The sequence below is a fragment of the Chironomus tepperi genome, unplaced genomic scaffold (genome assembly GCF_022539635.2).
Source record: "Chironomus tepperi strain 1889 unplaced genomic scaffold, CSIRO-AGI_Ctep_v1 contig_262, whole genome shotgun sequence".
Lineage (NCBI taxonomy): Eukaryota > Metazoa > Arthropoda > Insecta > Diptera > Chironomidae > Chironomus > Chironomus tepperi.
The window spans coordinates 398,847-426,207 of record NW_027226384.1 but is presented as its reverse complement, the minus strand read 5'-3'; the positions used below and the strand labels follow the sequence as shown (position 1 = coordinate 426,207).

Below are 27,361 nucleotides of genomic sequence, written 5' to 3'. Positions count from 1 at the left end.
TCTTTATTATTAAGTAAGTCTTAATATTGAATGTCATTAAGTAATTCTGATGTTTCTAAGACCAACGATCCTTAATAGCACAACGTGTTTGTAAAGGAACTGCACTGTCGCTGTATTAATGGTAAGATGCGGAGTTAGATTCGGAACCATTTCCTCCAGATAATGCGGTTCAAATCTCAAATTTAATGCACATGAAATGCTCTTCTAGATGTTGCTACATGTAGGGGGTTACTTCGCAGATAAAATGATCAACCCAAATCAATTGGGGATCACTCTTAGTTAGTGGATGATACTGACTAATCCTAGAGACACAATAAAAAAATAATAGAAATTTTCACCAAAAAAGATAATCTCCTGCATTGTCCGGGAATCGAACCCGGGTCGTCCGCGTGGCAGGCGAACATTCTACCACTGAACCAACAATGCGTTGTTGGATAAAGTTTATTTTTTATAGTTTGACATATTTGAAGAATTAGGTGAACTTTATTTAATTGTTTCATCATTTATCATTTAATAGTAGAATTGAGTTCAAAATTTAGGATTTAAATCTAGAATTGGCTTGATTAAAAGAGATAAATATTGGATAATGCTGATAAATCATTAGAATGTTAGAATTAATGGAAAATGGAACATCCAGAATGTGGAACGTAGTGATTTTCTCAAGGTTTTAGGCATATTTTTGTAAGAAACCACAGAAAATTCATCAAAAACAGCCATCGAAAGAACAATCAATTCACACAATTAATCCTTAATTAAATAATTTAAGACTAAATTAAAAGAAGTTCTTGTTAGAACAACAAAGTATGTTTTATGGAAGGCGCATCTTCATCCATCAAATGCATTGTTGGTTCAGTGGTAGAATGTTCGCCTGCCACGCGGACGACCCGGGTTCGATTCCCGGACAATGCAGGAGTTAACTTTTTTGGTTAATTTTTTTTTGCAGAATTTTTCATTAAGTAAGGATTTGAAGGTAAGGAAGATCATTGATGGTAATTGAATTGTGACCAGTTTGTAGCTTGATTCCGTTAAAGAACTTTAACATTTTTATTATCCTCAATACAGCTCTTAACTATTGGCTTATAGGCACTAATTGTCATGATCCAAAATACAATTTGAACTATTAAAATTACAAACAGAACAGAAATGACTGCTTCATCACTATTGAAGAACTGAGAGCTTTGTTTATACTTCCTCGCAAATGGATGATCCAAAACAACCGTTGAATTGTGAGCATCAGCATCATAGAAAGCTTGCATATATGTTAAAATTGGGATATGAGAATAAGTCTTGTAATATCCAGGAGTTGTGAATGGCTGAATGATTCCGATGATGTTCCAGAGTATTGTTATTGGAGTGAACCAAAGGAATGGCCAGATCGTCAGATTGGTCTGTAAGGGAAATGATTCAAAATGTCAAAAAAGAGGTAATTAGTTACTTCATGCAAAAAATTTGTATTTAGGCTGAACGGCACATTACGGTACATCGCAATTATAACTGTGCAACCGAGCCGAAATCAGCCGTCATGTGGGCGTCTTGGCAAATTAACGACATCATAGAGATCTAAAGGAAAATGTCCCTGATGTACTCTTTGATTAGATGATTATTTTCTTTTGATCCACTGTGAATCGTAGGGTTGCATTAAAGCGGCTGAACAGGTTTCTGTTTCTGGCTTTGACGGCTATTTCGGCTGGTTTCTAGTTTTCTAGCTGTCTCTTTCTCTACCAAGTAAGCCAAGTGATTTTTATTCTGTCAACATTCCATTTTCCCTTAATGTTCCTAAACAATGTCTGTCTCGCAATGTCTGTTTCATACTTCCTTAAAGTATGACCGATCCAACTCCATTTCCTTCTTCCAATCTCGATTGCAATAACTTTTTTTCCTGTCATTTGCAATGCATACTTCGCAGAGCGATAAATTATCTCAGTTTGTTTAATTTTCAATCGAAGTAGGCGTAATCATTTTTGTACGAAAGATTACCGAAGAAATACGAATTTACAAAACTCAAAGGTTCGAATCCCACTAAAATACAATATTCTCAGAACATGATTTTAGTTTAAATCCGAACGTAGCAGTGATAAGTGTGAATTAAGTGCTACAAATTATTGATGACTTAATTGATCAAATCTAATTTACGAATTAGACAGCTATTCGGGATTATCAGTGGTGGTCTGACCTAGTCTAACCGAAACTTTGCGAATCAAAGAGCATTCCAATTTCCATTCATCTAACTGCACAGTGCATCAACATCTGTTTCTATTTTAAATAATCTCCTAATTCCGAAAATAACTTTGCCACAGTTTCAAATTTCCCAAATCTAAAATTACATTCATTTCTGATTCATTCATTCATGAATTTTCCTTACCGGCACTTCTGTGTACAGGAACAGGTTGCATGAGAAAATGTTGAAAATAGTACCAATGAAAATTGTCGAGATCATCTAAAATAACAAAGAATAATTGACAAATTGGCAACAAAATCAAGATTAATGTCTATACATACATAAAATAGATAGTAAAAGTCAGTGATCAGCCAAAAGCGTACGAGCATGAACAGTCCACAAAGTAGATACACAATTGACAATATAAATCCTAAAATACTCAATATTATCCTTAATAGGACATTCCATTCACTTCTAAATGGCTCTAAATCCTCCATTTTTCAGCACCTTTAATTAAAACTTCACTAATCATCTATACAGCACAGACATAAGCTGTGGAAAGAGAAATTAAGTGAGAAAAACAAAAAAAAAAAAATGAGAAAAATTTTCCACTCAAAAAATTTATTTTTAAGTTTTTATTGCAACAGATTCATTAAGACATAAATTTTATGTGACGGACGCGGCTTTACGCGCGTGGTAGATAAAGAGTTTTATTAATAGATCGACTTTAGTAAACAACCGATACATACATGTAATATCAGATAATAAGAAAAACAGTATTCGAGCAAAAATATAAGATCATGATCTTACAGCATGGTAGACGTTGAAGAGAAGATAATAAGGTCAATGGCACGGTGGATATCTAAGTGGTCATTTTGGAGAATTTGTGTACAATCAGCATTTGTTGATCTGTGCAACATCTTCACGTGACACGTTGCACACTGCAATTTTGTCGTCACGTCGCCAAGACGACAGCATACTTAGAACCAAATGACAGTCAATTGGTAAAAATCCCGAGTAGCAAAATGCGGCGAACCGCATTCTTCTTCAAATGAGTTGATATCAGCAGTCACGGTGACGTCAAGGTAGCATAGCATCATACCGTTAATATGGCGACGGAGCGGTGCTTTAGCTGACACATTACAGCACAGCACCAAGGCAATTTAAAACCAAGTGGCTGAAAATTTGCGAAAACATCCAAATTCGACAGTTGACTTTCACTTGGTTATGACTGTAACCCCGTCTTGACGCAGGGATGTGTGGCGATCGGATAAGTAACCTGTGACATACTAAAGTGGATTTAATTTAAGAGCGAAGTCAGGGAGGAGTCCTGTGAGCTTGGTCTTAGGCTTCTCAGACTATGGGCCACGATACACTGTTGCAGTGATGTGTAACCTGTATGTCGCGACACACAAAAACTACTGTGGCAAACCAAAACAACACTTGCTTTAGTGTGCCTCATTAACGACAGGAGCGTAGTTAGGATTTCTTAGAATATCATACATGTTATTCTGTTCTTGGGACCACATGGAATGGACGTAATATATATAGAGAAGCTGGTTTAAAATTGGAGATTTTGGCAACAGTTCTTTCCTCTAAGTGTCTATGTGACGATCACCCACTAATGTAGTGGTTCTCAAATTGTGTCACTTAACCTTTAGCTACACGAGAAGAAGCTCTAACAAAAATAAATAATGAGAGTTCATATAGGAGTCACACGTGCTGTCAAATCTTCAATAAGTCAACAGCCGATCGGAAATTCTCACAGTACAAATAATTTAATTAAAAATCAATTCTTTTTCCTCATTCTTATTCTCAAAAGTCACCAAAGCGTGTCTCCCAAATAGCCACACATTTTCACACAGTAGTCGTAAAAAAAAAAGCCGGCATCTTCATCGTGTTTGTAGACGATAACAAAATGTAAACAAAAACACATTCCTTTTTGAAAGTCATGACTTGTTATGAAACAGAGAAAGCAAATACAGCCAAAAGTAATCAAAACATGTGGAACGCGTAGCTGATATGTGAGGTAATAACCATCAATGGAAGAGCTTTTTATTGAATATTTGGTATTTATTTTTTGCTAATTTTTTATAAATACATTAATCATAAATGATGCAGTGCTGCAGATTCTCAAGTCATCGTACCCAACATTGAGTATAAGCACTGCCTTACTACGTTAATACTTCCAAAAAAACATCAAAGTGAACAAACAATAAAATCAGTACAAGCTAATAATGTATGACAAGAATGAGTCCGGACAGTCATTAGACTGTCCATAATAAGCAGTGATAACAAAAACATATAGGAGATGGGCATTCTAAGTTTGTACTGCATAAGAATCGCTCTTCACTTCTACTATATATTTATTAATATTAAAAGTACGCATGCTGAATGTCTTATTCATTTTTAATGACACATCGGAGGCATTTTCCTTCCTTCATCATGTCATATCCCTCATTGATCTGCTCTAACTTGATTCTATGTGTGATGAATTTGTCAAGTGGCAATTTACCGTCCATATACTTTTCAACAAGGCCGGGAACCTCATCGACACCCTTGAATGATCCAAACAGTTCACCAGTCAATTTCTTACCCAACAAGAAGTGAATGGGCAAAATACTCAGTTCCAGTTCCTGTGGAGGAACTCCAATTAAAACACAAACGCCATTACCAATGGCTGCACATTCCAATGACTGCTTAACGGTGTGCATATTGCCAATGCACTCAAATGTGTAGTCAACGCATCCAAACTTATCGTTCAAGTACTTGTCCATTGGACCTTCAACATCCTTTGGATTAATAAAGTCAGTGACACCCATTTCAGCAGCAATTTCACGTTTGGCTTCATTTAAGTCAATACCGATGATAGTTTTTGCACCACGATGCTTACAGCCGAGAACTGTGGCAAGTCCAATACCTCCAAGACCCCAAACAGCACATACTGAATCTGGCTTGACTGCTGCTGTCTTAACGGAACCGCCATAGCCTGAAATGCAAGTTTTTGTTAGTATTAAGGCATTGAGGAACTGACATAAGTAAACACAAACCTGTTGGAAATCCACAACTCAACAAACAAGCAATATCCAATGGTGCTGCTGGATTAATTTTAGTCAAATTGAATTCCTTCAAGACTGTATATTCCGAGAATGATGAAACACCCAAAAATTGCAAAAGTTGCTTTCCCTTGCATGTGATTCTTGTTGTCTCATCGGCCATCAATTGACGTGACTGTGTTCCGTTTGTGAATTCAAGACATGTATTGGAATCATCGAGTTTGCAGACACGACACTTTTTGCATTGTGGCAAGAAAAGTGTAATAACATGATCGCCCTCCTTGACTGTTGTGACTCCTTCGCCGACTGACTCGACAATGCCTGCTGCTTCATGTCCAAGAACGACTGGGAAATGAACGTCGAGAATTTTGCCACGGGATGCTGAGATGTCAGTGAAGCACTAGAAAAAGTTAAGAAGAATAACAATGATAGCATTTTTGACATTTAAATAATCTTGAGATAGTAAGGAATGAATGAATTGAGGTGGGGGTGGAAGCGCATTTTTTGGGGATGTGATGTAAGTGGAGATTTAATTTAGCAGATAGACAGAGAAAATTTGAAAATTTAACGGTCATTTTAGATTTGAAAATTTAACGGTCGAAAAAAATTTGAATTTTTTCAAAACAATTCTATGCGAGACAAAACACACGTAAACACAGTCTTTTTCACAAGATACAAAATAAGCTCTATAAACAAAAATATTGCGTTCTTGATTATGCGCAGTTCCAACCAACTGCAGTAAATATTTTCGGTACAAGAAGAAAAAAAATTCGAAAAACGCAAAAATAACTTTTATAACTTAAATTTCACATTCCACAATCTGAATTAATTCCGTCTAAAACCTTAATTAATGCCACATCAACATCCACAAACAATTTTCATCACTTCTGTCATAATTGTCACAATACAAGCAGGAATGACCTCAACGACCTCTCAAAAAATATTAAATTTTATGAATTAAACTTACAATTCCAGTTGCCATAATTTTAACACGAACTTCACCAGCTTTTGGCGGTGCAACTTCAACATCTTCAATGACTAAGGGCTCATTAGCGCCCCAGGAAACAGCAGCACGACATTTAATAACTTCACCTGCACTCATGATTGTTAGCCGACCAAGTACAAATATAAACTGAGAAGTGAAGTCTAGAAAAATGTAATATTTATTTTAGTCTGCTTCTTACTACTCAGAGAATGATGATGATGTTTTTGGAAGTACGTAAATGTACAAAAAAAAAAGTCTCTCACACGTGCGTCGGCTTTTGCCGTCTTTTTTGTGCATTTACTCTCAATTTCTCTCAATATTTTGGTTTTTTTGGATAAAAACAAACTGAAGATGGTGAGAGTTGGACGTATTATTAAACGCTTTTTATGAGTATGACTTTGATTATGACCTTTCCACAATAACAACAACAAATGACATCATATGAAGTCTTTCGGAGAAGTTGTAATTGAAATTTTACGGACGATAAGATATAATTGTGTGCAGTTACACATGCAAAATCAGGTCTTATAAGTGTGAATAACATCATCAAGCCTCAGGTCAATGACTCAGCCACTCATATTTGCTCAATTAGTATCATTAATGGAATCTAGTTCAACTAGATCTTTCTAGTTCACTGGATCTTTTTTAAATTGAATAAATTATTAAGTTTAAATTGATTAAGCAACAGAATCTCCTTTATAGACACTTGTGGAACTATGATAGAATCACGAGATCCATGAATGACCTAGATTTATTTAAATTTACAGCAACTACCTTAATTTGCCTCAAAATACAACGTAAACAAGAAAGTTTGATGTCCGTAGCTATTGTTGTCATGTAAACATTGTGCACAAGCAACATATTAGCAGATTACTGACTTATTGATGACTTTTTATCAACTTTTTCTATTAATACCTGCGAATCTCGTACAATTTAAAAACAAAATATATTTATGAGATTATTTACATCTCGGGAAGCTCGTGCTGGGTTTAAAACAGTCTGTTGCATGTAAAGAATTAAATGCTTTTGTATTTTCATACTGTTTCTTATCTAAAAGAGCAAATATGCTCTGATTTAATTATTTTTGTGAGAATGTATGAATTTTTTCGTAATTTATGTGCTTATGACTGTTGATTGGTGTGTAAATGTTGTTAAAAATACATGTTTTGTTTTGTACAGTAATGACTAATTTATGTTTTGACTCACCATGCAGGCTTATTAATAGCTTATTAATTAAATTTTAATTTTTGCACTAATTTGTTTATTTTTTTGACCGTTACAAAATATTTTGAATTAAAAAGCAAATTGGGCGAATTCGAATTTCAAAATAAAATTAACCGTTAGAATTTCAAAATTCCTAAATCAAGCCTTGCCTCGTGCTACTCATCAGTCTCAATTTAAATTAAAGAATCTTGAATATTGCCGAAACAAATAAAACAATATAAATGAATGTGTCTGACTTGTTTTGAAACTTACGCCACTTTCTTGATTGTTAATTCAATTTGCACGATTATGGATGTTATTTTGAGTAATTTTTGTTGATTTATCCCTCATGATGAATGAATGATTTAGCTGTAGGAGAGGTAGTCATAGTAAAAATTGTCAATCAGTCATTTTTTGGTTACAAATTTTCAAAACAAAAATTCAAAAAATTGCGATAACTTTAATCTTTAAAGTGACTGTTCCTTACACATTGATGCAGGAAATTGTATTCTATACTCAGAGTAAGAAGGTTTGATAACATTGAATCAGTGATGGACAACCTGTGTGCCGCCCATTTTTTTAAGATAAAGCCATAAATCGCATGCGTGGTTTTGATCAAGGCTTATCATCAAGGCATGCCGCGAAAAATAAATGGATGTCTATCACTGCATTAAATCAACATACCAAAATATAATAAACGTGGCTTAGAACTAAGCTCATGCCAAAAATCTAAATCAAAGTTCGTCTAACTCGTCAAATATGTCAAACTATAAAAAATAAATTTATCCAACAACGCATTGTTGGTTCAGTGGTAGAATGTTCGCCTGCCACGCGGACGACCCGGGTTCGATTCCCGGACAATGCAGGAGTTTACTTTTTTGGTAAAATTTTCTTTTTTTTTCGAAGACTCATTTTAATGTTCCATTCGTCGTCCTCTAAAAACTATGTATCCTACAGTTGGTACCTAAATAGGGAACCTTTAAGTAGTTGGTTAAGCATTTAAATATTTAAAATGTTTATTAATAATTTGTCAAAGCTTACAATCTTAAATATTAAGTTTTAATATTACCATACAGAACTACTTATAGACTATAGTATGAGCAGATTTGGCTGGAAGGTCCAACCGTAATGCACCGCGATCATGATCAAATATATTGACATGTAGATAATGTTCAGCCCTGCAATACAAAATTTATTAAGCATGTCAATCATTAAAACACCATCCATACTTACATATTATACAAAATAACGACAGTATATCCATCAGGTCTCAGGAATGAAACAGACTTAACATATCTGTTTGATGATTTCGACTTAATTCTGACTGATCCTTCAGGAACAAATCTTGAGAAATGACCTAAGCCATAGAATATTGGCTGTTTATATAAATCATTTCCATTATAAACCATTGCAGCATCGACGTAATTGCTTGCATAATTAGGTCCGCCACTTTCATCAAGTACCAAGTTCCAATCTACCCAGGCACTGATATAATGATTAAAATCTTCAATGATATCCAAGAAATAATCCTCAAATCTATTCCAAGAGCCTAATTCAGGCTTGTGTAGATCCCATGGACGATCACCGGAACTAGCTTCACTTGCAATTATAAATTTATCTGGAAATTGTTCTGCTGTCTGATCCAAATAGTCAGCTGGTGTCACTTTATCAGCATACCAATGAACAGCGATTCCATCGAGGAATTCAGTTGAATTTGGACTTCCTTTATACATTTGGTCCAACCAACCAGGCAGAGTATATCTCTGATCATCACATCCTAAAAGCTTCACATTCTTAGCTACTGTTGACATTTTCATTGCTGGACCTAAATTGTCAGCAACCCATTTGCCTTGTAGAATTGGATCCCATCCCAAACTCATAAAATGAACAAAGTATGGAAAAATTATTCCATTTAATGGCTCGTTTCCGGTTGAAATAGCCCAAAACGGAAGTCCATTCTTAGCCATTAATTCGAGATATTTTACATGATAATCAGCCCATGTCTGATAATATTCATCTCTTAAAACTGAAAATCCTGTATAATCATTATTTGATTTCATCCATTTTGGAGGCGACCAAGCAGCACCAAAAACTTTAAAGTCATGATTTTTTGTAATTTTTTTTAATTCATTAATTTGATGAATTTTTTCAATGTCACGATCATCAAGTTTGGTAAAATTACTCAGGAAAATGTCATGAACTGGTTCCTCATTGTAAGCCCATGGCGATAAATCAAAGTCACATCCACCAATCGATAGTCTCATCATGTTGTAAGCAATTCCAATTTCTTTAGAATAATATCCTTGATAGATGTGTTCCTGAACTTCCTTAGGCAACTGTTTTAAGTTGTATGATACGGAACCTGTAAATGCTCCTCCGAATCCAATCACTTTTTGGAATTTGTTAGATCTATTGACCATAATATTGACATAATTATCAATCGGTTCCTCTATTCCTTCAAACTTTTTCACTACTTTTATGATTTTATTCAAGTATCTTGAACTTGTGTCTGAATTTCCATTTCCATAATGAAATGGACCGTGTGGAATCCTATTTATGCTCTCATTGAATTTAGCATGTGACTCATGAAACCTTAAGCCACTCTTAGAACTGGATATTATCAAAGCATCTCCAATTTTAACCGGTAATTTGAAGTTCAATGTATCACAATATGTTGAGTTGCAGACACAAACCAGCCCTGTATTGAATGATTTCAGCACACATGGCTTGGATGAAGCTGTATTTGCTGTAATCATGTAAATAAATTAGATCAAGTGTAACGTACCTAATAAATAAATTGAGTGAAAAATTACCAGTCACAATTGAAATCACTAATTGAAAAAAAATTCCATAGACAAGCATTTTGATCTACTTAATGCTGTTCCACAAGTGGACGAATATAAACTGACAGTATCGATGTATGAATTTTTATTATTTATTCTGTCAAAAGGTCAAATTTTTAAAAACAGCGAGAATGATTGTTCCTGTAATCACGAAAAATATTTAAGGGAAAGCAATTCTCTTTAATCACGTCAAACTCATCGTTTATATCTACCTAACTAGTTATGGATCAGTCTTTATAATGTAATTATGGAATTTTAAACTCATTTGTTTTAACTTTTAATTACTTTTTAAACCAGAAATGAACGATTTTTGCTGACATTTGACTATTTGGTGAATTACAGTAAACTATGAAAATTGACTGTAGTTAAATGCTCTTCCCATGTCGTATTCACTTTGCTGATTAATGTGATTCATTTCATAATTCTGTAAATAATCATAAATGAGAAATCAAAGTAAACAAAGTTTCAATATTTTTGACAAATGTTCTCTATTTACATTCTTACTCATTATTTCTCTGCAATTTTTGATTAATTATGTCTCTTGAGAGAGTTAATTAAGTTCTTGATTAACTTAATCACAGTTAAATCGAGTAAAAAACCGAATTTTGATTAATTTTCTTCAAATTTGCTCAATTTTTAAATTTTTCTTACAATTTGGAATTGTAAGGTTTTCAAAATTCTACAATTTTGAATTTTCAAAATCCGTTATTTTGTAAAAGTCAAACAAAGGTTCATTTGCCTGTAAATCATTATCTCTAATTTGAATTCAGCTGTAGATTACAGCGTAAATAGATTCGGATGTCATTAATTTGAGAGTCATTCTGTTTATTATCAAAATTGTGTGCCTGATAATTAGGATGTTCTACAAAATTTTGGTATTTTTATTAATTTTTGCCATCTCTTCCACAGCATCATCCAAGCCATGTGTGCTGAAATCATTCAATACAGGGCTGGTTTGTGTCTGCAACTCGACATATTGTGATACATTGAACTTCAAATTACCGGTGAAAATTGGAGATGCTTTGATAATATCGAGTTCTAAGAGTGGCTTAAGGTTTCATGAGTCACATGCTAAATTCAATGAGAGCATAAATAGGATTCCACACGGTCCATTTCATTATGGAAATGGCAATTCAGACACAAGTTCAAGATACTTAAATAAAATCATCAAAGTAGTGAAAAAGTTTGAAGGAATTGAGGAACCGCTTGATAATTATGTCAATATTATGGTCAACAGATCTAACAAATTCCAAAAAGTTATTGGATTTGGAGGAGCATTTACAGGTTCAGTATCATACAACTTAAAACAGTTACCTAAGGAAGTTCAGGAACACATTTATCAAGGATATTATTCTAAAGAAATTGGAATTGCTTACAACATGATGAGACTATCGATTGGTGGATGTGACTTTGATTTATCGCCATGGGCTTACAATGAGGAACCAGTTCATGACATTTTCCTAAGGAATTTTACCAAACTTGATGATCGTGACATTGAAAAAATTCATCAAATTAATGAATTAAAGAAAATTACAAAAAATCATGACTTTAAAGTTTTTGGTGCTGCTTGGTCGCCTCCAAAATGGATGAAATCAAATAATGATTATACAGGATTTTCAGTTTTAAGAGATGAATATTATCAGACATGGGCTGATTATCATGTAAAATATCTCGAATTAATGGCTAAGAATGGACTTCCGTTTTGGGCTATTTCTACAGGCAATGAGCCTCTTAATGGACTAATCTTTCCACGTATGGTTCCTTTCATGAGTCTTGGATGGCATCCAATGCTACAAGGCATTTGGATCGCTGACAACTTAGGACCAGCTATGAAAAAATCTGAAGCTACAAAGGACATCAAAATTTTAGCTGGAGATGATCAAAGGTTTACAATTCCTACATGGTTAATGCTCATGGACAAGGCAAGAAAGAATGTTTCTGACTTTATAGACGGAATTGCTGTTCATTGGTATGCTGACAGAATTGCATCAACTGAATTTCTGGATATGACTGCTGATATGTATCCAAAGAAATTCATAATATCCACAGAAGCATGTTCTGGCTTTGACCGAACGGAATCAAACAAAATTGATTTTGGAACATGGCATAAACTTGAAGATTTAGTTCTGGATGTAATTGAGGACTTTAATCATTTTGTAACTGGATGGGTTGATTGGAATTTAGTGCTCGATGAATTCGGTGGACCTAATTACATTAATAACTTTGTTGATGCTGCAATTATTGCTGCTGGATCTGAAATTTATAAGCAACCAACTTTTTATGGAATGGGACATTTTTCAAGGTTTATTCCAGAAGGATCAGTTAGAATCAGAGCAAAGTCATCTAGTAAATTTGTTAAAACTGTTGGATTCTTAAGACCTGATGGATATACTGTGATTATTCTGTATAACCTGTGAGTATGATGAATTTTGTGGATATTTGTATTTTAATTGATTCAATGAATTCCAGAGCTGATATCAGCATTATTGCAAAGATATCTGACAAGTCTATTGGATCATTGCGACTTGAGATACCTTCAAAGTCACTCCATTCCATCATTTATAAATCGTGAACAGTTTAACGACTAAAAAATATTTAAAAATTATTAGTTATTCGTAGTTTAATACCCCTTGGAAAGTCAGAATTCCTAGCAAGCTTCCAAAGATTAAGGTTCATTCACTCAAATTAAATAAATAAGAACAAAAGTGATAAAGTAAGCCTCATTTCCACGTGTTTCATTTTCCGCCATATTCTAATAATCAACATCTGTTCCAATTTTGCAGTTTTTCTTCAAAACATTCGCAATAAATTAAAATTTAAGACAATAATTAATTTAAGTAGCCAAGAAGTCATGGATATCATCAACACTTTCAAATCTAAATACGATGAGAATGCCAAAATCGGATTCATTGGAGGTGGTAATATGGCATTCGCAATTGTCAAAGGAATATTGGAATCAAAATTGTTCAAAGCAAATGAAATATTGATTGGTGGACGAATTACGTCTGATTATAGTCGATGGGAGCCATTTGGTGTACAGACGACAATAGATAACCAAGTCGTAGTCAATTCCTGTCCTATTGTTTTCCTGTGCATTAAACCTAATTGCTTAGATGATGTTAGTGATAGTTTAAAAAAGGATTACGATGACTGTCCTGAAGTCTCTGATGATCGAAAGTTTTGCAACACATTAGTGTCGATTCTCGCTGGAACATCAGCTAGTACTATAAAAAAAGCTATCCCAATTTTCAACAGTTATGTTAGAGCTATGCCAAATACTCCTTTACAAGTCATGGCTGGATGTACAGCTTTAACTAAGCCTACATTAGGCCTTACGGGTTACAGAACAAATTTGAATAGTGATGTTAATCAACAGTTCAAAGTTGTTGAGGCTATATTTGGTTCTTTAGGAATCGCAGAGACTGTTGATGAAAATAAGTTTGATGCTGTGACTGCTGTATCTGGTAATTTCTGGACGTTAATCCACACAATAATTATACTAACAGCCTATTCTTCATTTTAGGTAGTGGACCAGCGTATGTCTACATCATGATCGATGCATTAAGTGATGCTGGCGTAAAGCAAGGCTTACCACGCAATGTTGCCACAAGACTTGCAGCACAAACTCTTTTAGGTGCATCAAAGACTGTCTTAGAAAGTGGAATTCATCCAGGCATGTTAAAAGATCAAGTCACGAGCAGTGGTGGCACAACAATTTATGCAATTCATGAATTAGAAAAAGGTGGAATTCGGAATACTCTAATTAATGCAGTTGAAGCTGCAACATTACGCTCTAAGGAAATGTCAAACAAGTGATTTAATTAATCATCAAAAATATCATATACAATAAAGTTTTATTTGCTGTTCTGTGTTTACTCATCACGATCTTTCTTACTGACATACTCAACACTCCTACTTGGATCTGTTGGATAGAACTCCTGACATTTTGTCATTAACCGTTTCAGTCCTTGAATATACTTTCGCTGGGTCTCATCGTTCAGCACGTGAGCGACGTTCTTTGAGAAAATCTTTTCACGACCAGTACGAGCGTGGATACCGACCATAGTAACTCCAATGGGCCTAAAATTAGAGAATTCATTTATATAGCAGTTGTAAAAGCATTTGAATGGTTTTAAGGCACTTGATAACTGTTGTAAGGTTTTCGTGAATGACTGTAAACATCCAGTGATCTACTTACCATGGAGCATTTCCAATAGCCATTGTCAAATAAGCATCACTAGCTGCAATATATTCACGTTTTAAGACATATTTCACAATTTCAGCAAGGCTGTCGAAAATATCGTCGGGAATTTTGTCATTTTTGAGCTTCTTAAGCAGTGGCTTTAAGTAAACTCTTGTCTGCGTGAATGTGGCTTTAGCGATTTTAGTCTTGGTCTTCATTTTCTCTTCAGATGCGACACTATTCAGTTGATCATTCCATTGTTTGAGTAGGAATTTAAGGAATGTAGTGATAACATTAATGTCATGTTCCTTATTGCCTCTGCCAAGTCTCTCTGCTTCCTTTTGTATCGATTCGTAAGTCACTGATTCGTCCACATCAATGTCCTCATTCTTATTTTTATCTTTGTTCGGATCGACTGGATTATCACTAAGAATTTCCTGTAAATATGCTTGATCAACTTCTTCCATAGCTTCTTGAAAATCGTTTCTAAATCCTCTGTTGACTTCTGGTGCTGAAATCTCCAATTGTCTTAATCGATGGCAGGAATCTACTTCAGATTCTGCATATAATAAGATCGGTTCTCCTCGTTCTCTCAACTTCCTTATAACTTCTGATCTTGGTAAGCTCATAATTTCCATAGCTTTATCTTTAGTCGATGAAGCATATTCTGGATGTGAACTACTGGATGCTTGAATTTGACTGTTTTGAGACTCTCTGGATAGGTACTTTTGGACATATTCTTCTTTTTCCTTCTCGATGAGATCACCTCGCTTAAAGAATTTCTTGTTCTCGTCCTAAAATTAAGTAAATTAATAAAAGTTTGGGGATAATGTCATTTTTGCTTACCACAAGCTTCCTTTCTTCCAGCAATTTACGTTTGCGTGCTATTTCAGCTTTTAGGATGTCCATTTTTCGATTAATTTAGTTAAAGAAGGAGATATATTTTACAAAATTCAACTTTAGAGGAAGTAAACAAAATAAAGTTTCCAAAAATTCAATAAAGCCTCTATAAATTGACATACCGTAATTTTTCTCCGGAGTTTAACTGTAAATACAAACAATCAGCGTAAAAATATCTTAAAAATATTAATTTAACACGAAGTTACAATAATGGCTGACGTTTTGGATATTGATAATGCTGAAGACTTTGAGGTCGATGATGATGGAGATCGTAAGTTCCTTAAATTTGCTGTATTTTTGTCAATAAATTAAAAAATCCAAATTTCTTCAGAGGGAATCATGAGATTGAAGGAAAAAGCCAAAAAGAAGAAAGGTAGAGGCTTTGGTTCAGATGCTGTTCATAGAGAACCAATGGATTATGAGAGTGTCAGAGATGATACAAATGATGAGGCGGAACCAGGTCCTCAAAGATGTAAGTACCTAAAAATTGATATTTCAAAGATCCAGTAATTAAATTTTATGTCACTTCCATTACAGCTGTTGAAGGATGGATTCTTTTCATCACTTCGATTCACGAGGAAGCACATGAAGATGACATCCAAGAGAAATTTTGTGAATTTGGGGACATTAAAAACATTCATTTGAATCTTGACCGACGAACTGGATTTTTGAAAGGATACGCTCTAGTCGAATACGAGACATATAAGCAAGCATTGGCAGCCAAAGAAGCAATGGATAATGCTGAAATATTGGGACAGAAAATCAGTGTAGATTGGTGTTTCGTAAAAGGACCAAAACGAGCAAGAAAGCCTGGCGATCGCAAAAAGAAGTAATCACGTCCAGAACATCCTCAACTCTTCATTTCTCTTATCATAAGTATGATTTTTTATTTCAATTTAAGTGAATAAAAAATGTATAATTAATAAAATAATGAAATTACACTCATAAAAAAAGCATTCTTAATCTATCCAGAGCATCCACGACATCCACAATGCACACATTCGACAATTTTTCCTTCTTCCAGCTTCGATTTGGGAACTCTGCAAATACAATTCGTACCGAAATTTGTGTCTCGTGTTTGAATGCAACGTAGACAGCATAGATTCTCATATCCTGATTTCTTCCATTTCGCTATTAAAGCTGCATCTGCAATTCTTTCTTTTAAGCAGTAATCATAAAGTTCTCTGGATATGATTTTTCGTCGTGCATACATGTCATAAATATATCTAGTCTTTTGATGGTGGATCTTGAAGATGGGCCAGAGTGATTCATTGATTCGTTTGCCTTCATGTGGTTCCGTTTCAGCTGTAATTGGACATAATATTTTAGTGACTTTCAAAACGTTTGTGGATTATTTTTGTTATTTACCTTCTCTCATCTTTTGTTCCATACTTTCCAATGTTTCTTCGATTAGATCCCATCCTTCTGGTGGCTTCTTCTTGCTACGTCTTATTTTTGGCATGATTAAATGTGATTTAGAGTATTTAAATTGAATTTATAGATTTATTTGAAAGTTGTTTATATTTTATAGGGGGAAATCAGCTTTCATTATTTTTCAGGGGAAAATCAGCTTTCAGTTGCGATCAGCGAAATCCTCAAGCGGGAAATTCAAATTTGAAATTTAAACAGACGTTATGTTATCTTCTTAATGAATGTCCCGGAAGCGTTTAGGGTTGATTTTGAAGGTTCATATCTCTATTTTGTGTTTGTTGACTGAATATTAAGACATTTAAATGAAAAATCGTAGTGAAATTAGCAGAAACACCTAAAACACGCACACATTTACATGAAACTCACATACACAATTAACCATATTAAAAAATCCTTAATATTGTCAATTAATTCAAAGTGTAATTAACAAAAAAGACTCCTAAACAACCATAAATCCAATTAAATTTCAATGACTATGAATGAAGTTCATGTCGATTGATGATAAATTATAGATTACAGTAGTCATTTAAAACACAGGATGATATCAAGGCACTGCGCATGTCACACAAAAAAAATTGGAGAAAAATTTTTCCGGCAATTAAAAACTCAAAATTATTTATTTTTGAAGTAAATCACTAAATAATTACAGTAAAAAGTGTTTAAATTGGTAAATAATTACAATATTCAGCTGTAGATAGCAAAACTGCGGAAGTTTAGTGCCGTAACTGTTCAGAATTTGTGAATTAATTTTTCATGTGCAAATTTTTCCAAAAAGATTTTCCAACAACATTGAGTTTTATCAATGAAAACTTGATTATTTTTGCAAAATATTTAAATTAAATTGGTAATTTGTGTACAGGAAATCAAGCTACGGATAAAGATACAAACATCCCTAATTATTAAGCATAGCACAACAAAATAGAGAGAAAAAGAACCCTCACAGCAATTGAAAATCTCAAAATAATAATAATTTTGTGTGGAAAGTATTACTCAAATATTCATAAATACAAATACATGTATAGCTCGTCGCACAACCATATGACGATCGCTCTTACATGTGCTTTAAATTGTACTCACATTCTCCATATGAATTAAACAAATTGAAATACTTTATCAGTCTTTTGAATGAATTCATTAAGATAGGACGTGTGAAAACTAGTATCACAAGTGTATTAAGTTATTGTGAATCACATGTTATATAGAATTTTACTATCAGAACCGAAATATTTGCACAGTACTTAGTCGCATTGAATTATCGGAAATAATTCTGCAGTTTTGTTATCCAAAAAAATATTTTTAAGCTTGCAAAACAGAGAGCAGCATTAACTAAAGTGACGAATATTTATGAGCAATAAAATTCAATTTGAACTAATTTAATATAAAAAAATAATATTTTGACAGTCGGCGAAATGAGTAAATTTGACACAAACCTAACAAAATCACTCGATCAGAGTACGATAAAGAATGTTGAAAGTGTGATACCCAAGAAAAGGTATGTGGATAAATTTTCTTATCAATCTTTTATAGACATTACGTGCATAAGTGCTAAGTAGAACAGCAGAATCAAACTTTTATGGGATTATGCATTAAAACATAATAGGATTGTAAATATTATTATTATTATTTTTTTTATCGTGTTGTGGTTAAATAGGCTTTTAAAAAATGCGTGAATTAAATCAAATCATAGTTTAAAGTCGCTAATTAAAGCTAAGTGATGCAACAATTGAAGGAACAATCCCTAATAATGCAAGAATTATGAAAAGTCGTTAAATGATGCAAATTATTTTTTAAAAAAGGTCTAAATGATGTAAAAATTGAAGCGAAAGACAAAATAATATAAAGTTTCTTTAAAAACATCGTTAAATGATGCAAAATTTAGTTTTTTAAAATTTTAAATGATGCAGAAAAAATTAAAAAATTGGAAATGATGCAAAAATTGATACAAAGTTTAGAAAACAATGAAATTGTGAACCAAAAGTGAAAACGTGTAATTAAAATTCAGTATTAATTCAATTGTAATTTCGAGCTATTTAATTTAGTTTTACATGTTGAAAAGATGCAAAAAAAATATTCAATTTTTGCTTCAAAGATGCAAATTTTTAAATTGAACAGTTTTAAGAACTATAAAGAAAAGTGCAGTTAAATTGATCTAAAGTGAAGAATATAGCACAATTTTGGACTCGCTGTTGGTCAAACGACACTTCAGACTGTGTTCTGTTGAACCTATCGTTCAACGTTAGCTATAGAATCACAATATCTATGATAAATCCAACAAAATCGTAGACATCTTAGTCATTGCATCAAAAATTCGTGAAAAATCAATAAAATCAATTAATTAAGCCTACCAAGCTTCAAAATAATCTTCAGCCTAATCCCACAGACTTTTTCCAGACTTAAAAAAAAACAACCCAATAAAATATAATCCCAAAAATGATTGATTTTGCTGCAATTACCCAAAAAATAAAATTTCTCGTAGTCTTATCAATTTTTGTCAAACAGATAACGTAGTAAACTTACTAATCGTGAATTTTTTTTATTTCTCTATTTACGAAAGGCAAGACCTCTTAAAGTGGAGTGGATGGGGTGAGAATAAAAACACATTTTTTTTATTAAATGACAAAATCGATAAAAAATTAAAAATTTAATGATTTATTTTTAAAAAAAAATTCTATTCAGGCTATCGTGACTCAAAATTCTATCCTAAACATGAGGAAGTGTTCTTTTCTGGTTCTCGATATCCAATCGGTGGTGACGTAAAACTTCCGCATTTTGGTGAATGGATTCGAAAAAATTTCGATTTAAAAATGGATGATTTGCTGTCTCAGCCACAGAAGCCTTTGAAATATCCCGACCTAAATTTAAATGAGACATTCTATGAAGCAATACAAGAACTAAATATTGATCATTCAATATCCGGAGAAGATCGTTTAGTGCGCTGTCATGGTCAAACACTTCATGACATTTACTGTCTACGAAATGGGAAATTTGATCGAATTCCAGATCTTATTTTATGGCCAAAATGTCACGAAGAAGTTGTTCAAATTGTCAAATTAGCAACTGATAATAATATCTGTATAATTCCATTTGGTGGTGGAACCAGTGTAAGTGGATCCATTACATGCCCTCAGGATGAAAAACGTTGTATAACTGTTGTCGATACAACACAAATGAATAGACTTTTATGGCTCGATAAACAAAATTTAGTTGCTTGTTTTGAGAGTGGAATTGTTGGACAGGATTTGGAGCGGGTACTTCAGGATGAAGGTCTCACGATGGGCCACGAGCCAGACAGTATAGAATTCTCTACATTAGGTAAGTCATTCAATTTTAAACGATTGTTAATTGTCCACTTGTAGTTAAAGAATTAAGCATAATCACAGCAGAGATCATTGGTATAATTATTGTTTTGATTTCGGACTTTGCCATCAGTTTAAAATATTTTGTTTGATGGTTTTTTGTTATTGTAAATTAGCATTGAGGATTATAAAACTGAAAGTAGTAGGAATCATGGTTTTGGTATACTGTCTACCAATTCTTTCATAATGTCCATACAAATTGAGTTTTATTACCTTTATATCGGATCTCGAGAATCTTGCAAGAATCCAAACGACCGCTAAGAACCCTTGCAGCAAGTTGAAACTTACTAGCTGCCGGAAACTCAAGATACATCCGATACGAAGCTTCTTTCTGATTAAAACTCATTATTTCAAAATGTATCTAATATGTTCATGGACAATGATTACTAAAACCTCTATCAAATATTTTTACAGGTGGTTGGGTTGCAACTCGAGCATCTGGAATGAAGAAGAACGTTTACGGAAACATTGAAGATATTGTAATTCGTGTCAAAATGGTAACACCAAAAGGAGTTTTGGAGAGAAATATTTCAGCACCACGTGTAAGCTGTGGACCGGATTTTAATCAATTAATTCTTGGCAGTGAAGGCACTTTAGGAATTGTAACAGAAGTTGTAGTCAAAGTTCGTCCATTACCAGCAGTCAAAAAGTACGGTTCATTAGTATTTCCTGATTTTGAGTCTGGCATTCGATGTTTGCGTGAAATAGCCAGAAAGAGATGTCAACCTGCCAGTATACGATTAATGGACAATGAACAATTTCTATTTGGTCAAGCATTAAAATTAGACACGGGAATATTTGCAAGTTTTGTCGATGGCTTAAAAAAGTTCCTTCTAACGAAAGTGAAAGGATATGATCTAACAAAAGTATCTGTGGCAACATTATTATTTGAAGGTGATAAAGAAGAAGTGGATAGACAAGAGAAGCTAATATACGAAATCGCAGATCAATATTCTGGTCTCAAAGCAGGTGAAACAAATGGACAAAAAGGCTACGTGAGTATTTCAAATATTTTTCAGTTACAACTTCAAAATAAACTTTGGATTGACTGATTTTTTTTATATTTTTTTGTCTTACAGGTCCTGACATTTGTTATTGCATACATTCGGGTGAGTAATCAAGGTCAATTTTAGTTTTTTTGAGTTGGGTTCTGTTTAAAAATGATACAGGCTACAAGCGTCATCGATTGTTAATTCCTGAAGATATTATTTTAATAAAAAAACTCGGGATTAATTCATTTACGCTGTTGTTTTGCAAGTCGAAGACATCAGTTTAGGTTAATTGGTTGCAATTTGTCAAATAAATGAATAAGAAATAAACAAGTTGGTTGGACTTTTTTGAAGGAAATGCTAAAGCATGCAATATTCATTCTGAAATCGTGAATTTTGGTTTATTTGAAAGTTGTGACACTGTTGTCTAAGCTGCGTGTTGCGGCACACGTGAGTGTGTGTTGCAAAATAAGCTTAAGAGTGTCGCAGCTCTAAAAGTTCGGATAACTCTGTTCTATAAAGTCATATTTCATAATTCCTTGTATTACGTCACTGGATCTTTATAGTTATTTTGTTCTAACAAACAACATCCCGAGCGGCACGAGCCGAATTTCTTGCCTTAAGCATGTCCCAAAATCAGCAATCCTAATGTGATCAAAGCCAAGGCTACTTCATAATTTACCGTTAATACAACTACGTACCGCTGTCCTTGAGAACATGTTGTACTGTTCGGGTACGATTTACGTATGTAAATTAGAATATGTCTTGATCTTGAGAATTAAAGACTAAGGAACCTAAGATGTATTGATGTTGAATAAGTTAACTTTCGATTCTTTTCATGGAAAAATATGAAGTTAGAATCAAAAACTCCTATGATCACTTGAACGACCTATGATATTCCGGATATTTACCATAAAATGACTATCTATCTCTTTTCATACAATTGTTGCTAATTCAGCTAAGAATTCGGCTGTCATGTGCATTTATAAATTTTTGAGTCAACAACGTCAATATTTGATTTAAAAACGACAACGCATGAAAATTGCATTTCCATGTTTTGTTAATAACGACGATGATGATGCAATAAATATTATTGATAGATGAAGTGCACATTTTTTACACTTGCCGTGTGTTTAATTTTCATAACAATTAACACATGAATATTTACAAATAAAATAGTACCTACCTATGAAATATTACAGCAAGTATCAAAAGTCAATTCAGAGAAATTTTTTTTTGCAATTTTTTATTTAATGAATGACTTTTTTGATGACTTTTTGTGCATATTGCTAACTGTTAATAAGCTTTTTATCCATCCGTATATCCATTACTAAATATTGATTAAAGCTTCTCTTTTTTGCAATGGATTAAATATTTAATTTAGGTATTTATCTTAAGAAATGTACTTTTCACAGTCCATCTTGATGGCACACCGAAACCGTACACGGCATACGGTTCATGGCATTTCCGAAAACTTTAGGCTGTACACTACTACATGCACTAAACGAAACTCAGATTTGCAACTACTGATATAAAGCAATGGTTAACACTCTTTTTTACTGCGGAACACAGGCTGTCCAGTATTGATTTTGGGCTTGGGGCAAAGGTTGCCTATTTTCTGAACTTTAACAGTTTGTACATTACTGATCTTTGCCGTGGGTACACAGGATGATACCGGGAATTTCAATTGTTCATTTTTGAAGAAATTTATAAGCTATGCTCCTATGATTTATTGAGGGATCAGCTTCTGCTAGGATTCGAACCCACCACATCCTCACAAATCAGAGGGTTTTTGATCTGTTGCTTATCTTTTCCGCCACAGAGGCTCTGCTCTCGCACTGACAGATTCTCCTACATATATCGATACTCGAGATTCCATTCTACTCATCCTAACATCCTACCTACACCAAAAAATTCAAAACAAAAGAATTTAATGCTTTTTAATTTCAACAGCATTTTAAAAATCTAAACAAAAATGTTGAAAAAAGATGATTTAAAACATCTATAAATAGGAATTAATAAGCTTGTCTAAGAGCTTTTTAAACACTCAGTCTGCAGTTTGTACTTGAAATCAATAAGTCATGCCAAACAGTAATTTAAATATTTTGAATGAAACTGAAAACAAAAAGAAATTCAATACAGTAGCTGTGTTTAGTGAAAATATGTATTATTATCACATAAAGTAGGTTATACATCTTTAGTTGTACTGATTATTAAATCATTAGATGGCGTTAATATATCATAATATTTACACATAAAGGAACTGTAACTTATTGTGAAGTATTGTAAATTATTTTATGTAATTTGTCAATGTACCACATCTCATAAACATATGAATGGAACATAATTTACTTACTATTCCGTAAAGATGCTCGATATTTGTAAGACAATAAAGCATCCTTGAACTTGAAATCAGCTGATTTTTTAAAAATTGCTCTATTAAATTGCACATTTTGAGGAACTTGATGGCAATCATATAAATTGTCCATTCCCATACAATGGTTCATTTGGCACGGGTACACCACGGGTACGGGAAGGTGCAGTGGTAGATCTGGTACGGCAATACCTGTACCGTACTAATGATGTAACAGCACTGTATCATCGAAATACTAAACCGTATCACCGATGTACCATTGGCTCATCACTTCATACCACGTCATACCAGATGCAACATTGTAACGAACCAGTGGTGTACAAATTCCTTACCGTATCACCACAGAAGAAATCCTACTTGATTCTTAGTTCGAAAGTTCCTAATCTATTTTTCAAAACATACATAAACACCTGATTCAACTTACATAGGATATACATAACTTAGAACTAAAGTTCAAGCTGTTTTTGATAATTTAAAATGCAATTAACATTTGTTTCTATTGTACAAGAACTACTGGCTGACCTTAGAAATATGTACATTTTTGTATCTAATTTGTTTTTGTACATACTAGATATTAATCATAAATAATAATCGAATCATTAACAAAAATACTAATCTCCATGACAAATTGTATCGCCCTAATACATGGCTTTAAATTAATGAGTTTTGGGACGTTCGGAAGTTACGGAAGGCTAGGAATAGCTTTTTCAGACCTTTGGGGACGTTAAGCTTGTAATAGGATGTAGCAAGGCCGCAATCCGCCCTTCTGTACTTATTTACTTCCTAGACCTTGCAGATTAACTGTATGGTCTGTGATCTTTAGCTTCTCTTAGTTGACGTCCAAAGCTAGAACGATTCATGTGTTCTTTGGCCACCATCGCTCACTATTGCCATCTCCAAAGCTCTCCAAGTAGGAGGAAGGGCCTCTACCCCAAGAAAGGGCAAAACTATGCGTTACGCAATATCCAAACATTCCCTTAAGAATCCCAACCACCTTGACTGTCCAAACAAAAGCTCTAACACTTTACAGTTCAATTCAAAATTTTTATTTACATACTTTCAATTGACGATAATGATGTAATATTTTAAGATGCTGCTATAAATTAGGAGTGAAGTACTTAATGAATCTAACCAGATACTTCATTTACATACCCTAAACCTTGAAATGTATGATGAAAATTATAGACACAGATGATCTTTCGATTATTTTAGTACACTTGCGTCTTGAATGATATTTTGTTAAGACTGAATATGTCTGAATATTTCAATAATCTTATAATAAATCACTCAAAGTTCTTTTTTTCTTTATTATCTTCAACAGGATCTTGGACTTGATTATGGTATAGTTGCTGAATCATTTGAAACGTCCGTACCATGGGATAAATGTGAGAGTTTATGTCGTAATACAAAGGCTGTCGTACGTCAAGAATGCAAAAAGCATGGAATTAACCATTATCTAATTAGCTGTAGAGTGACACAGACATATGATGCCGGCGCATGCGTTTATTTTTATTTTGGTTTTCGATGGAATACTGAATGTCAAAATCCAGTTGATCTTTATGAGGAAATAGAATTAATGGCCAGAAATGAAATTTTAGCATCAGGTTCGTTGGTCTTTAAAATGAATGCTTAAACGCAATTTATAACAATTTTTTTATTATTCATCTGTCAGGTGGTTCCATTTCGCATCATCATGGAATTGGAAAGATTCGTGCACGATGGTACAAACAGAGTGTGTCTGCAATAGGTGTTAATCTATATAAAGCAGCTAAATCAGAACTTGATCCAAAAAATATTTTCGGACTTAATAATCTTCTCACTGCTGAGGATGCCATTGACTTTGAGAAGCTTCAGTCAAAGCTTTAATTTATTTTTGATTAGTTTTAAATTTACTTCATTCAGACTTTTTTGCTTAGACAATTTTGCTTAATTTTTTCGTTGTTGGATTTGTTTTTTATTTTCTACAATTTTAGACTTTTAAGTTTGGTTTTCTTGTGAAAGTAGACTAATTAGGAATCCATTTCTTTTACATAAACACCAAAACATAAATAAAATAAAAACTATAATTTAGCTTTAAAATAAAATATTTAACTTATTGTGAAGACTATGTGTTCAAAAAAAAGATAGGATTTCAGTGGTATGGACAAGGGTCAGGCAACTTACTTCTTGGCTCCGAAGCTGATCAAATGTCTAATGGCCTCCCTCAGATACTATCTACAAACCCAACATGTACAAAGAAAGCAATAATATGCATAAAGGACAACACAAGATACTTACTTACTTACTCCAATGGGTGTAAATATGAATTGTGATCCATATCATCCCTCAGATGGCGTTTAAAGCTGAATCTATCGATGCATCTTCCAGTGGTAACTTTCTAGACCGAAACCGAACACGGTTCACGACAATAGATTCATTAATTTATTAGCGACAAACAGATTCATTTTCTACTTGACTCTAATATGGATGAAGTATAATTCCTAACAATAGATTCCGTGTGAGACTCGAACCCACGTCAAACGATTTCCGATCGCATGCTCTTATCATTGCGCTATCGGCAGCTACTCGACAATATAGCAAATTGTCAAATAAATGTATGCAAATTGTACATCTTCTGTATATCCCTTACTACTGCACTCCCAAAGATATACATACCGTTGATAGATCATACAGAAATCCCAATCCAATATTAGTTTGATTCTTCTTCCGACTACGACATTTGATTCAAAGATTCTTTGTTTTGGGGTGTGATCAGATGTTATGTTTACGTCACACTGATTCAGAGATTTTTTGATTAATTGCTTCTCAGATCTTTAACCTATCAATATTTTGGATTGTACTTTGATCAATATTGTCAAGATCTTCTTTTAAGAACATCGATGAGAAATGATTATCAAAAGATCAATTCCTTTCCATTCATGTTTCATGATGACGTAGATTACTTCATATGAGACTCATAGTTCAATCATCATCAACATAGTTAGAGGGCTCATTCAAAAGAGCTCAATCATATAAACAAGAATAAATAAATAATTACAATGGGCAACAATGACTAGACAAAATCAGCTGCAAAAAAATTCATATATGAATATGATCTGACCTCCGTCCTTGAAATCATCGCTTCTAATTATACATGATTTATACTAACAGGTACTTAGATTTACTGTTGTTGGTAAAACAAGGCGTATGACGGATTTGGATATGTTGATGTCTATGACACTCAAATTAGAGTAAACGGTGTTGAGATGATGATAGTGCGGTATTTACCAGAGCTTGATGTCGATTCGGATTTTGGATGGAGTCTTGTCGATTAGACACGAATGTCATATAAAGACTGTGTATCGACTAGATTTCATATAATATTCGAGTCAACTTCAAAGAAAGTTTTGCATTTGGATTCGATTTCCAAGCGACTCAATGCATAATAATTATACGTCTTACACTTGACGTAATGGTATCCTAATGAATACAATGTGTTGTTTTAGACAAGGCATTGACCCTGAATCTCATCTGAGAATCTATTCTTCCGGACAACACAGCATTAACTGTCATTTCTCCTTGACTCCATACTCAAATCGAATCCAAATACATTCAAAGTTCATAATAAGACATTAATAATTTCTAATACATACCAAATCTACACGTGTAATGAAAAGGAACAGGTAAACAGCAAATAAGGAAAGCATAAGTAGACATAAAAATCCAAAGTTCAAATGTATTTTATCCTGTTTGATCAACTTGACGGTATTTATATCCATTTAGGCTCCACGCAATATCAGATATTTCAATTATTGCTGACTAATTGTCAAAGACATTAAAATTACACAAGCACGGACAATTAAGATTAATTTATTTAAATCTTAATTTGAATAAGAGTCTTGGC

General features: G+C 33.5%; 8 protein-coding genes, 1 long non-coding RNA gene and 3 other non-coding genes across 13 annotated transcripts; 6 read left to right on the top strand and 6 right to left on the bottom strand.

The window, feature by feature from the left end:
* Nucleotides 1-355: 355 nt before the first annotated feature.
* TRNAG-GCC (transfer RNA glycine (anticodon GCC)) lies at nucleotides 356-426 on the bottom strand. The gene has a single exon. It is a non-coding gene; the product is annotated as a tRNA-Gly (tRNA).
* A 412-nt stretch (nucleotides 427-838) lies between these two features.
* On the top strand, nucleotides 839-909 carry TRNAG-GCC (transfer RNA glycine (anticodon GCC)). The gene has a single exon. It is a non-coding gene; the product is annotated as a tRNA-Gly (tRNA).
* A 107-nt stretch (nucleotides 910-1,016) lies between these two features.
* LOC139091906 (uncharacterized) lies at nucleotides 1,017-2,705 on the bottom strand. Its single transcript, XR_011544555.1, has 3 exons — nucleotides 2,500-2,705; nucleotides 2,363-2,437; nucleotides 1,017-1,388 (listed from the first exon to the last, which is right to left on the bottom strand). It is a non-coding gene; the product is annotated as an uncharacterized lncRNA (long non-coding RNA).
* Nucleotides 2,706-4,181: 1,476 nt separating this feature from the next.
* On the bottom strand, nucleotides 4,182-6,360 carry LOC139091889 (alcohol dehydrogenase class-3-like). The gene is made up of 3 exons (XM_070642136.1): nucleotides 6,182-6,360; nucleotides 5,209-5,614; nucleotides 4,182-5,147 (listed from the first exon to the last, which is right to left on the bottom strand). Exons 1-3 carry the CDS (start codon nucleotides 6,314-6,316, stop codon nucleotides 4,558-4,560), a joined length of 1,131 nt encoding a protein of 376 aa, XP_070498237.1. The 5' UTR covers nucleotides 6,317-6,360; the 3' UTR covers nucleotides 4,182-4,557.
* A 1,836-nt stretch (nucleotides 6,361-8,196) lies between these two features.
* TRNAG-GCC (transfer RNA glycine (anticodon GCC)) lies at nucleotides 8,197-8,267 on the top strand. The gene has a single exon. It is a non-coding gene; the product is annotated as a tRNA-Gly (tRNA).
* Nucleotides 8,268-8,400: 133 nt separating this feature from the next.
* Nucleotides 8,401-10,657, bottom strand: LOC139091878 (lysosomal acid glucosylceramidase-like). Of its 2 annotated transcripts, XM_070642121.1 has the most exons (4): nucleotides 10,458-10,657; nucleotides 10,216-10,386; nucleotides 8,636-10,148; nucleotides 8,401-8,580 (listed from the first exon to the last, which is right to left on the bottom strand). In XM_070642121.1, exons 2-4 carry the CDS (start codon nucleotides 10,262-10,264, stop codon nucleotides 8,481-8,483), a joined length of 1,662 nt encoding a protein of 553 aa, XP_070498222.1. In that variant the 5' UTR covers nucleotides 10,265-10,386; nucleotides 10,458-10,657; the 3' UTR covers nucleotides 8,401-8,480. The 2 variants fall into 2 exon arrangements, with proteins under 2 accessions (XP_070498222.1, XP_070498221.1); XM_070642120.1 differs by having other exon boundaries at nucleotides 10,216-10,657.
* A 268-nt stretch (nucleotides 10,658-10,925) lies between these two features.
* Nucleotides 10,926-12,855, top strand: LOC139091894 (lysosomal acid glucosylceramidase-like). The gene is made up of 2 exons (XM_070642142.1): nucleotides 10,926-12,658; nucleotides 12,715-12,855. Exons 1-2 carry the CDS (start codon nucleotides 11,103-11,105, stop codon nucleotides 12,815-12,817), a joined length of 1,659 nt encoding a protein of 552 aa, XP_070498243.1. The 5' UTR covers nucleotides 10,926-11,102; the 3' UTR covers nucleotides 12,818-12,855.
* P5cr (Pyrroline 5-carboyxlate reductase) lies at nucleotides 12,821-14,120 on the top strand. Its single transcript, XM_070642144.1, has 3 exons — nucleotides 12,821-12,958; nucleotides 13,029-13,709; nucleotides 13,769-14,120. Exons 2-3 carry the CDS (start codon nucleotides 13,097-13,099, stop codon nucleotides 14,059-14,061), a joined length of 906 nt encoding a protein of 301 aa, XP_070498245.1. The 5' UTR covers nucleotides 12,821-12,958; nucleotides 13,029-13,096; the 3' UTR covers nucleotides 14,062-14,120.
* Prp18 (pre-mRNA processing factor 18) lies at nucleotides 14,062-15,415 on the bottom strand. Its single transcript, XM_070642143.1, has 3 exons — nucleotides 15,275-15,415; nucleotides 14,444-15,222; nucleotides 14,062-14,325 (listed from the first exon to the last, which is right to left on the bottom strand). The coding sequence occupies exons 1-3, from the start codon at nucleotides 15,335-15,337 to the stop codon at nucleotides 14,118-14,120; spliced, it is 1,050 nt and encodes a 349-aa protein (XP_070498244.1). The 5' UTR covers nucleotides 15,338-15,415; the 3' UTR covers nucleotides 14,062-14,117.
* Nucleotides 15,416-15,461: 46 nt separating this feature from the next.
* tsu (40S ribosomal protein S12 homolog tsunagi) lies at nucleotides 15,462-16,281 on the top strand. The gene is made up of 3 exons (XM_070642115.1): nucleotides 15,462-15,599; nucleotides 15,660-15,800; nucleotides 15,866-16,281. Exons 1-3 carry the CDS (start codon nucleotides 15,539-15,541, stop codon nucleotides 16,159-16,161), a joined length of 498 nt encoding a protein of 165 aa, XP_070498216.1. The 5' UTR covers nucleotides 15,462-15,538; the 3' UTR covers nucleotides 16,162-16,281.
* On the bottom strand, nucleotides 16,190-16,889 carry l(1)10Bb (BUD31-like protein). The gene is made up of 2 exons (XM_070642116.1): nucleotides 16,697-16,889; nucleotides 16,190-16,633 (listed from the first exon to the last, which is right to left on the bottom strand). The coding sequence occupies exons 1-2, from the start codon at nucleotides 16,788-16,790 to the stop codon at nucleotides 16,293-16,295; spliced, it is 435 nt and encodes a 144-aa protein (XP_070498217.1). The 5' UTR covers nucleotides 16,791-16,889; the 3' UTR covers nucleotides 16,190-16,292.
* A 436-nt stretch (nucleotides 16,890-17,325) lies between these two features.
* Agps (alkyldihydroxyacetonephosphate synthase) lies at nucleotides 17,326-25,529 on the top strand. The gene is made up of 8 exons (XM_070642152.1): nucleotides 17,326-17,426; nucleotides 18,161-18,251; nucleotides 19,314-19,342; nucleotides 19,436-20,071; nucleotides 20,530-21,110; nucleotides 21,195-21,224; nucleotides 24,800-25,082; nucleotides 25,151-25,529. Exons 2-8 carry the CDS (start codon nucleotides 18,169-18,171, stop codon nucleotides 25,342-25,344), a joined length of 1,836 nt encoding a protein of 611 aa, XP_070498253.1. The 5' UTR covers nucleotides 17,326-17,426; nucleotides 18,161-18,168; the 3' UTR covers nucleotides 25,345-25,529.
* The last annotated feature ends 1,832 nt before the right edge of the window (nucleotides 25,530-27,361 follow it).

Coding starts and splice junctions, on each gene's coding strand:
- LOC139091889 (XM_070642136.1), bottom strand. CDS start 6,316: ATGAGTGCAGGTGAAGTTATTAAATGTCGTGCTGCTGTTTCCTGGGGC. Junction 5,615..6,181: donor AAATTATGGCAACTGGAATT/GTAAGTTTAATT, acceptor AACTTTTTCTAG/TGCTTCACTGACATCTCAGC. Junction 5,148..5,208: donor GAGTTGTGGATTTCCAACAG/GTTTGTGTTTAC, acceptor CTTGCATTTCAG/GCTATGGCGGTTCCGTTAAG.
- LOC139091878 (XM_070642120.1), bottom strand. CDS start 10,264: ATGCTTGTCTATGGAATTTTTTTTCAATTAGTGATTTCAATTGTGACT. Junction 10,149..10,215: donor AGTGATTTCAATTGTGACTG/GTAATTTTTCAC, acceptor ACATGATTACAG/CAAATACAGCTTCATCCAAG. Junction 8,581..8,635: donor GTCGTTATTTTGTATAATAT/GTAAGTATGGAT, acceptor TTTGTATTGCAG/GGCTGAACATTATCTACATG.
- LOC139091894 (XM_070642142.1), top strand. CDS start 11,103: ATGTTCTACAAAATTTTGGTATTTTTATTAATTTTTGCCATCTCTTCC. Junction 12,659..12,714: donor GTGATTATTCTGTATAACCT/GTGAGTATGATG, acceptor AATGAATTCCAG/AGCTGATATCAGCATTATTG.
- P5cr (XM_070642144.1), top strand. CDS start 13,097: ATGGATATCATCAACACTTTCAAATCTAAATACGATGAGAATGCCAAA. Junction 13,710..13,768: donor TGCTGTGACTGCTGTATCTG/GTAATTTCTGGA, acceptor TCTTCATTTTAG/GTAGTGGACCAGCGTATGTC.
- Prp18 (XM_070642143.1), bottom strand. CDS start 15,337: ATGGACATCCTAAAAGCTGAAATAGCACGCAAACGTAAATTGCTGGAA. Junction 15,223..15,274: donor TGGAAGAAAGGAAGCTTGTG/GTAAGCAAAAAT, acceptor ACTTAATTTTAG/GACGAGAACAAGAAATTCTT. Junction 14,326..14,443: donor GCTATTGGAAATGCTCCATG/GTAAGTAGATCA, acceptor CTCTAATTTTAG/GCCCATTGGAGTTACTATGG.
- tsu (XM_070642115.1), top strand. CDS start 15,539: ATGGCTGACGTTTTGGATATTGATAATGCTGAAGACTTTGAGGTCGAT. Junction 15,600..15,659: donor GGTCGATGATGATGGAGATC/GTAAGTTCCTTA, acceptor AAATTTCTTCAG/AGGGAATCATGAGATTGAAG. Junction 15,801..15,865: donor GGAACCAGGTCCTCAAAGAT/GTAAGTACCTAA, acceptor CTTCCATTACAG/CTGTTGAAGGATGGATTCTT.
- Agps (XM_070642152.1), top strand. CDS start 18,169: ATGAGTAAATTTGACACAAACCTAACAAAATCACTCGATCAGAGTACG. Junction 19,343..19,435: donor CTTAAAGTGGAGTGGATGGG/GTGAGAATAAAA, acceptor AATTCTATTCAG/GCTATCGTGACTCAAAATTC. Junction 20,072..20,529: donor TATAGAATTCTCTACATTAG/GTAAGTCATTCA, acceptor ATATTTTTACAG/GTGGTTGGGTTGCAACTCGA.